This window comes from Rhinopithecus bieti, unplaced genomic scaffold (assembly GCF_001698545.2).
Source record: "Rhinopithecus bieti isolate Rb0 unplaced genomic scaffold, ASM169854v2 scaffold_51905, whole genome shotgun sequence".
In the NCBI taxonomy this organism is placed as follows: domain Eukaryota; kingdom Metazoa; phylum Chordata; class Mammalia; order Primates; family Cercopithecidae; genus Rhinopithecus; species Rhinopithecus bieti.
The window spans coordinates 1,382,610-1,392,595 of NW_016821253.1; the positions used below are offsets into that span (position 1 = coordinate 1,382,610).

The 9,986-nt window shown below is 44.9% G+C and overlaps 1 protein-coding gene across 6 annotated transcripts in view; it reads left to right on the top strand.

The window, feature by feature from the left end:
• The window catches only part of TPO (thyroid peroxidase), a 101,970-nt gene that overhangs the window by 27,571 nt on the left and 64,413 nt on the right, over positions 1–9,986 (top strand). For all 6 annotated transcript variants that reach the window (XM_017860281.1, XM_017860285.1, XM_017860282.1 and 3 more), the window contains 2 exons: positions 6,263–6,392; positions 8,617–8,823. In XM_017860281.1, the coding sequence (XP_017715770.1) occupies positions 6,263–6,392; positions 8,617–8,823 (337 nt within the window). The remainder of the gene's footprint in view (positions 1–6,262; positions 6,393–8,616; positions 8,824–9,986) is intronic.

Here is a 9,986-nt window from a genome sequence, read left to right on the forward strand (position 1 = left end):
TGTCTCCCTAAAACATATGAAACTAAGCTGTGCCTCAACCACCTTGGACATGTTTCTCAGGATCTCCTGAGGGCTGAGTCACTGGCCATTGGTCACTCATATTTGGCTCAGAATAAATCTCTTCAACTATTTTACAGAGCTTGACTCTTTATTGACAATATCTGTAGGTGTGTATGTATATATAGAGGCATGTATATGTAGGTGGATTTGTATGTGTGTGTGTATATATATAATAGAGAGGTCTGTATTTATAGAGGGGTGTGTGTGTGTGTATGTATAGATGTGTGTGTGTGAAAGCATATGTATATGACATTTAATGTATTCTGAACCATCCTTTACCCAATAAAGTGCACCAGTGCCTGTATCATGAATTGAGTAGCCATATGTGTGTGGGTGAGGACTGCTAGACTCTTACCATCATGTATATAATTATGAGAGAGAGGGAGAGAATGTGAGTTAGGCAATTAGCCACACTCCTCTTTACGCCTGCTGAGAAAAAGACACAGGGACCAGCAGCATCAGAACACCTCGTTGGGGCAGCTCTGCACTGGGGTACAGGTGGCAGAAGCCTGGAGGGATTCTGTCCAGCAGGAAGAGAGGCCGGCTTCAGCCCCTCCCGCCTGACAGCGCATGGGTCCTGCCTTGCCTGGGAGGAGGAGCCCAGGATTGGAGGCAGGGGCTGCTCCCGCCTCCAGAGGTTTCCAGGAGGCCACATGTTGTGCCCTGCCGGCATCCACGCATTTGGGTTATACCCACTCCCAGACGAGGACACTCATGGACTCCCTCTGGCCGCGCATGGAAGCCAGGCCTGTGGTCTGCATCTCGCCACGCTCCACGCAGCTCCTGCATGCATTGGCTCGGCTCGCAGATGTCATGTCCACCTCCTTTCTTCTTCCCTGAGCCTCTGCTGAGCCCTCCCGACCTGAGGGTCGGCTGCTTCCTTCCCCGCCTGAGTCACTTCCATGACTGGCTTCATCCTCAGAGCCTCCCCTTCTTCATCTGTAACGTGGGAAGTATTCCCACCGCACAGGGTTGTTTTTGGTTGAAAGGTAGCACTTGTCAGGCTCCTTGCACGCCATCCACAGCCGGACATCGTAAGAGTTATGGTGACTGTCACCTTTCAGCCACTCCTCAGCCTCGGACCTCTGGGCTCCTGGCCATGGCATTGACCACAGAATGTCATAAATAGCCCAATGTGTTTTTTCACGAGAGCGGTTGTTGAAGCCTCCTGCAATTAAATGGTTGGAGATTGATTGACTTGGGAATATCACCACATCACAGAATCAGAGCAAACTTTTTCATGGCGCAGGAGCAACATCAACTGAGTGGTGAGTTCTGAAGGACCTGGCCCTCAAGGTAGCGCACAACCTCAATGATGGGTGGAGCCAGGTCACAGGTGAAATTCCCATCCAGGTGGGACAGACTCAAGCCGGGACTGGGTTCCCCTGACACCGGCTTGCCAAACGTGCTTCCCTCCTGGATGCACAGAGAACGAAGGTGGCGTGGACACTGTGGACTGCAGGAAGCAATCCCACCAGGGATGAAAAAGCCAACTTCCTTCATTGCAGCAATTCCGCACTGAGCTGCTTTCACGGGGTTCATGCTCTGTCCCATACAGCCTTAAAGCCCATGAACGTGGAAGGAGACGACCACGTCTGAAAGGAAAATTCCATATAGGCATGTAAGTTATTGGAAGAACCCTTAAGATCCACCTGGGTTTAACATATAATTTGCTACATATAACTTGGTATATCATTCTCTATAGTCATCTGCCTACAAATAATCAAAAATATAAATTCAATGTTGCGTCTCCCATCCAGATGTTTTATGTTAAGAACACCTCATATCTGATGTCTGACAGCTATTTTCTTTTTTTCTACCTATTTGCCTTGAATTCACATTCATAGTCACCTTGTTTTCCCTCCCACTTTGTTTTTCATTTGCATTTTGACCTAATTTATGAAATTATCCAGCAGGGTGAGACCTGGTGGAGTTTTGCTGGATGAAACTCCTCGACACACTCGTCTCCTTTTAAGAAGTGCCTGTAGATTGAAAGTTCAATTGCTCGAAACAGTTTTTTGCTAAACGACAAATGTGTCTATTAAGAGTTTAAGTTGCACTTTTAAATCCATCAATGGCACTAAGATATCATTTAGCAATATTGACACTTGAAGGGATAAAAAAAAAAAACAGAAAATACCTTTGACCTCAAATAAATGTATTAGTCTTTAAGGAAAAAAGAGGTGGAATTGCCCTTGGCGTCTTAGGAAATCGCAGAACATACGATGGGTTTAAACGACACCAGAATACACAAGATTTTCAAAGTTTTTGGAAAAAGCTGAGCTCATGCCGATTATAGAAAGCATTTGCGTCTTTTGAAGGGTTTTCCTCTGAGGGTTCAGATGTGCCTCAGGGATCGTGCTGGTGACAATCCCAGCTTTTTGCAAACTGTCTGGTCTTAATTGCCTTCAATCAAGTCGCTCCAACTGAGATGGGAAAAATCACAGCTGAGTTTCCTCATACTTCCGGCCACCTGACAGGGCGTCAGGCGTCTTTGGTGACAAGCTGGATCCTCGGGCACCTGGCCCAGCAGGACTGCAGGGTGTCGGCTGCTCCTGGGTGAGCACCTCCCATGCAGAGAAGCAAACCCCCTCCTCCCATGTCCCACCGCTGCCCAGCTGAGAAAGAGGTGTGGTTGCAGAGGAGTGGAAAGCTGACTTCTTCCACTGTTTCTCTCCCAGCATGTCACACTGCATTGCTGTGTGCTTCTTTTCACAGGCGGCACACACCTCTGGCACTGAGTGTGTCCGTGTGCCGTTACTGGACGGCCACACCTGGCAAACATATTGACCTGTGTCTCTCAGCCTCAGGCCACAGCTTCACGCTCCAGCTCTCTTCAAGATGGAAGTTTAGAATTTCTTGTCTCTTTGGAATTCAGAAATCACAAAGTCTCCATTGCCAAGTGCCTGGGAGAGGGGAGCTAGTGTCCCAGGGAAATCAGAGTGACTCGGAGCCTCGGCAGGAGCACAGACCTCAGTCTCCCTCCTAAAACTCTCCTCCAGAAATGTTTCTCTTTGCTCATTTTGTCAGCTTTATGATCCTTTTTCCGATGCTGCCGTTAATCCAGATCTAATGAAGGAACAGTGCAGTGCAATAGCTTTCCAATGGGAAAGGGTCTTTCCAACAGGAGCTGAGCAAAGTCTCAGAGGGACCCTCTCAGTCCTGCTGACCTGCTGACCGTGAAGGTGACACATTTGCGGAACGTCCACAACAAACATCTGTGAGTGCTCTTGGGCTGTTGTAATGTCCTAGTGAACTGCTGAAATAGAAAAGTCAATCAGCAAAAAAAAATCACCGCTTAAGCAGTTAAATTAGCGTTTCATTATTTTTAATTGAGTGATCTAGCACCTCCCTATGAGCCACACTTTATGGAATTTCAATAAAGACCAACCAACCGTAACGAATTGGAACACTTTATTAAAGCAATCTTTCCAGTCTTCAGATGCTGATGTCTTGCAGCTAATTATATGCGTTACTCTCCCACACATTTTTGCAAATTGAGCCACTTTGGTGTACTGGAGATTAACAAAGTATTAATAATAGAGTTATTCTCCCCTTACGATCCTTGCAGACATAGAGAAGTAACCATGTCCCCAAGCCTCCTGCCGCTGCTGACCACTCATCCTCGAAAGTGTCCTAGATGAAGTAGCAGCAGGTACACGACAGTAGGAATAAAAGCTCCTCTCCTCTAATGTCCGGAGCTGCATGGTGGCCTTAGAGACTTTTAAACCGGAAGTCTCAGCTCTTCAGTCTACCTCAAGAACAAAACGAATCTTTCCTTCACAAATGTTGCCCAGGTTACAAACAGTTCTGAGCAGAACCTTGGTCCCTTCATTCCTGTGCAGAACATCTAAATCAGTCATATTTAATACGAATGACTAATGTATGTTATAACCATAAAGGCAATGGTAACTTAATGACAAAACCGCAACTAATTTTTAAATATTTATATTCCCAAACACTCCAAATGTTTTAAAAAGTTGTTTATCTTGTCATGATTCTTGTAGACTTCACTCCTTATATTTTCTAAGTGCATACATATCAGATACATGGGAGGATTTTCAAAGCCTGCATCCTAGTCATGCCTGACTCTTTCGTCATGTGCCTTGCAAAGCCTTCCAATACCAGTTGTCCACGATGCAGCTTCAGACTCTGCAGACTCAGCCCTGGTTGTGTTGCATGACTCTGCAGCTGCCACACACAGAACCCCAGTGCCGGTTATTCCCGCAGGGCTTGACTGACAGATACCAATGGACCCGGATATCATGACAATGTTAGAACCAAAACAATCTGTATTTATTTTTAACAAAAGGAACCTACTTTTTTCCAACAAAAAATTTCTGTTTTTTTCTCTTTGAATTGACTTTTATATTCTAATTCCCCCATATTTCCTTCCAAATCCAGAATAATTTATGCCTTGTAAATTGAGCCATTTTATTCCAAATGTAGAATATTTTATACTTGAAAGTCCTTTATTTTTAATATGTTTTACATAGTTCTTTATTTTACCTATCCTCTACAGATATTTATGCTCATGGCATATATTGGACATATTCATTTATATATTCTTCACATTCATATAGTCTTACCATACATTTACATATTTGAATATGTATTTTATTTTGTATGTTACATTTTTATGTATGTTATAAATTTAAATTTCCTATTTAGAAAATGTTCAGTGAGTACAAGGGTCTCTGTTCATGGTTTTCTTCAAGATTGAGTTATTTTTACACATTATTAGAACATAATCGATTTAATCAGCATGGATCTATGACAGATGTTGGTAATTATTATGCATAGAGATAAATATTTAATGGAATTAGTTTATTGATGAGATGGGTGGAGTTTCCGTTAGTTCCTTCAGCAGTTGGCTGAACATCAGCTGTTGGCCGAGGGGCCATGCATCCTGGTTACCCGAGATCCTTCCTATTTATGCCTTCTATCCCAGGAAATTATTAATAATTAACAGTGCTCCTGTCTCCTCAAAAGTATTCCACTGTGGTTAGGAATTACATGGTCATCCTATATACTATAGATCAGACAGTTCAGCAGCAACCCTGTGATTATTTTTACCTTTGCAGATGGAAGGTGCCTAGAAACCCGCCCCTGGGACTGTGTCGCTGGGAAAAGTTCTGCCATAGGAATGCCATCTGGGCCTCAAAACTCCTTCTGAGATGTAGAAGAAAATGAACATATGATGAGCTATCATTAAAATGATTTTTATTCATGTATCAGCAAACAATTCAATAACATTGTCCTCCAAATTTCTAAACAAAATATTGGAAAATACCTGATTCGCACAAGGATTAGTTACCAATCTTTAGTCTTTTATTTCCTCAATTTCTAGAAAATGTTCCAAGACACAGCTTAACACAGTACACTCGGAACTAGGTGTGAAATCAAACTGTTCAACACACCTTTACCTCATCATGCACTTCAAATACATTTTTGTCAGAATATATTTTGACCAACAGAACGAAACTGCAGACCAGCCTACTTATGGGAAACCTCACCATCTAGCCTACTGGCTGAATCCATTCTCATCACCAAATCAAACAGCCAAATACAACCAACTCTCTCTCTCAGGAGAGACTTAACTTTATTTTTAACTTATTTTATTTTTAATTCAAATTCATGTATTAATGGTTCCTTTGACAACCGTCTCACTTCTGAAATCAGAAAACCAGCGACTTCCCCAGTTCCCGCAAGCTCGCCTGGACAATCACACAGGGCAGGAACAGGCGCGACACCCTGGTGGCTTCATGGTGCTTTGATTAAAGGATGTTTTATGCCACAGGATTTCAAATGATCTCTTTGTTTGGAGTACCAGAAGTTTCTGTCCTCCAGGGAACTGCCCCTGGTACATTCTAGAAGGGTGGGAGACCCTCCTTCGGAAAACAGTAGGAGAAACTTTCCTGAAGGGGAGTGGGAAGGAACCCTGCAGGCAGCCGCCTCCAGACAGCATGTGCCACGCTCAGGAGAGGGTGCCTGTGGGAACCGAGCCTCTGGGATGAGCTCCCTGGAATCCAGCCATGACCTGGGCCTCCAGGAGGCATTTCGGGTCTTCTGGGGAGCTGTGCCCCTTGTGCCTCCGTAGTGACCCCACGTACTCTCCCTGAGAATGGCTCCTTATATCTGGGACTCTGCTTCTGTGTTCCTCTCCGCCATCTCAAACACATCCTTGCGTTTGTCTCCGCAGAGACCACCCCAGATGGGGTGCCTCCAACACAGCCCTGGCCCGATGGCTCCCTCCAGTCTACGAGGACGGCTTCAGTCAGCCCCGAGGCTGGAACCCCGGCTTCTTGCACAACGGGTTCCCACTGCCCCAGGTGGGTACTCGGGACACTGCTACCCTGGACGAAGATTGGGTCCTGTGATGCTGAGGGAGGGAAATAGCCTTTTACTGGGTTCTTGCTCGTGCTGGGTGCCACGTGCAACTCCTTCAGATCCTCCCAGCCTCCCTTTGATGTAGCAATCACTGTTTCTGCCCTATGGCTTAGGAGCCAAGGCTCAGGGAGATTAAAAGCTCTTAGTGAGTGGAACCCTGCAGATTTAAATTAAGTTTTCTCAACCCTAACATTTCTGTTCCTGAAAATTACTTCGTTGTTTTCATATAAGTTCCTTTACCCATCATGTGGGCTAGGTACATCCCAAGATGCCTTTGAGTTCAGCAATCCACTCACTGACGTAAAGATGATCACTTGACTCCCAGAGGTGAATTTATTTGCTGAACAGTCATAGCCTAGTAGAATCTACTGGTCTATTTGGTCAAAAAATGGGCATTTTGTTTATAATTTAACTACTCATTTCAATGAATCAGTCAGTCTGTTTGCTCTTGTGCCATGTTCAGTGACGAAATTATGTAGAAATACAGCAATGGATGTTGTTTAGCCCAAAAAGTGCAGGTGGTAGGACTCAGGTCTGACTCAGACCAGCCGTGGACAGATATACCAGCATAGAGTTCCCCTATGAAAGCCAGCAACTTTACCTTGGCAATTTTCCCTGGCAGGCTTTTAGTAAGAGGACCCAGTGTGCCCAGAAGCCATGAGCAGCCCTGGGTAGAGCTGGAGGCTGAGTCACTGAAGACAGCTTGGTGCTCCCAGCAGCAGGGACGAGGGGATTGGGCTCACGCTCCGCTCCCACTGGCTTCCTGCAAGTCACTTGCTTTCTTGGCTTCAGTTGGACAATCCCTAAAATGGGGTAACACTGTCTTACCCACCTTGTGCTCAACGGTAGAGACCAGTTCAACCCCCGGAGCTTCTTAAACTCTCAGTATTATGAGCCTGTGATTCTGTAAACCCATATTTGCTCAGAATTATTTCACTATTGAGAAAAATCAGAGTTCAAGTGTCCTTAAATGTAAATTGTTAGTTTTCCAATCAGCTGTGACAAATTACTCCAAATTTAATGGCTGAAAACAACATAAATGTGATCTTCCAGTTTCATAATGAGTGTCTGATGTCTCACTTGGTTCAAATCAAGGTGTCGCAGAGCTGGTTCCTTGTGGGGGTTCCAGGGAGAACCCCTTTCCTGGCAATTCCAATTCTGGAGGTGCCTGCATCCCCTGGCTTGTGGCCTCTCTTTCAAAGCCAGCAATGTTGTATGTCTCTGTGCCTTAGTTTAGAGTCACAGCTCCACCTCCAGTCAGGAGAGGGCCTCCAACTTTAAGGACCCAGGTGATTGGACTAGACACTCGTGGAGACCCAGGACAACCTTCCCATCTCAAGGCCCTTAATGTAATCGCATCCGCAGGCTCCAAGGATTCACGAATGGATGTTGTGTGAGAGACATTTTTCTGCCTCCACAGATGACCCACTGACCCTCAAAGATTCATGCCCCATCCTCGTGCATAACATGCTCACCCCATCCCAAGGTTCCCGCAAACCCCATCCCATGACAGCACCAACTCCAGGCCCAAAATTCAATCCAAATCTCAGCATATAAATCATCCACATCAGGTAGGGCAGGCTCAGGGTAAGATCCATCCAGGACAAAATTCCTCTCCATCTGGACCTAGCCTGTGAGACAGGGAAGCCTGTCATCTGCTCTCCAGATGCCCTGGCAGAATGGTGTTAAACTTAACAGCAGCAGACGTCTGGGTGGAGAAAGGAAAAGAAGGGGAGTCACTCCTCCCAACCCACGTGGAAATCCAGCCAGGCAACATCCCTTAGGCTTCAAGGCCAAGGAGTAATCGCCTGTGGCTGGAGGTTCTGCTCTCTGAGTCATGGACTCAAAATAGACGACTCTTCACTTAATCCTGACAACAACCCTGAAGATCAGCCTTTCCATATTAATTTAAAGATGAGGAAGCGAGGGCTGAGGGAAGTTAACGCCAGGCCCTCCAGCCACCACAAATCAAGGCAGGGATTGGAGTCCAAGGGCGTCTGTCTTCAAAGCTCACGCTCCTCCCGCCCTAGCTCCAGGGCACAGATCTCCTAGGGGCACCTGGAGCTCTGTGAACAGGAACCACACCAGGAACTGCATGATCCCAAAGGTCTTCTTTCTTCTCCCATGGAGTCTCCTATGTCCTGACCAATGGTCTCTTCTACCCAGGTCCGGGAGGTGACACGACATGTCATTCAAGTTTCAAATGAGGTTGTCACAGATGATGACCGCTATTCTGACCTCCTGATGGCATGGGGACAATACATCGACCATGACATTGCGTTCACACCGCAGAGCACCAGCAAAGCTGCCTTTGCGGGAGGGGCTAACTGCCAGGTGACTTGTGAGAACCAAAACCCGTGTTTTCCCATACAAGTAAGTTTTAGAAAACGTTTTTGTGTTTATTATGAAACTAAGTGTTGTTTAAAACGTCAAACAGAACAGTATAAAATAAAATGTGAAAGTCTGTTTCTGTTGTCCTAGTCCCAGGGGTAACAGTTGTGAATATCCCGTGCATCTCACTGGAAATCATCTGGATACACATATATATATATAGCACATAAGATGGCGTGTGGGCAGATGTGTATATGGCATATATGATAGTGTGTGGTCAAGTGTATATAGCATATAGGATTACATGTGGGCACGTGTATTAGCATATATGATCATGGGTGGGCATGTGTGTATATAGCATATATGATAGCATGTGGGCACTTGAGTATATATGATCATGTGTGGGCATGGGTGTATATATCGTATAAGATACTGTGTGGGCACGTGTGTATATAGCATATAAGATACTGTGTGGGCACGTGTGTATATAGCATATAAGATAGTGTGTGGGCATGTGTGTATATAGCATATAAGAGTGTGTGGGCACATGTGTATATAGCATATAAGATACTGTGTGGGCATGTGTGTATATGGCATATAAGATAGTGTGTGGGCATGGGTGTATATAGCACATAAGATTTAAAGATGAGGAAGCGAGTTTTTAGGTAAGTTAAAGCCAGGCCCTCCAGCCACCACAAATCAAGGAAGGGATTGGAGTCTCATCCTCTGTGTCATATCGTGCATGCTCAGTGCCTGGTAAGGACCACTTAGCAATAGTTCTTATACATATCTGCATAGCATTAAGTGAACAGAAATGTTAATTGTTTGTGACTTCTTAATATTCCATTTGTGTGTGCATTATAATCTGTCTAACCACTTCCCTTATTAATGAGTATGAGTTGCTTTCTGCTTCATTGCTGTTTTTATGCTGTCACAAATAATGAAGCAAAGAGCACACGTGGCCCTTAGTCTTTGTGCACATGTGTACACCTGATGGATCCAGGGGTAAGATTGGAGGTGCCTGTGGAATTTTGATAAATATTGCAGAATTACTCTCCATTAATATTGCACAAATGTTCACTCTTGCCAGAAAAGAAAGAGACAATATAGGTAGGTTTTTAATTTTACTTCTCTCTAGAAGCCAGCCTTGAAGTTAACAAGGGACATTTTCTTTATTTTCTTTTTCTTTTTTTTTTAAAGATAGG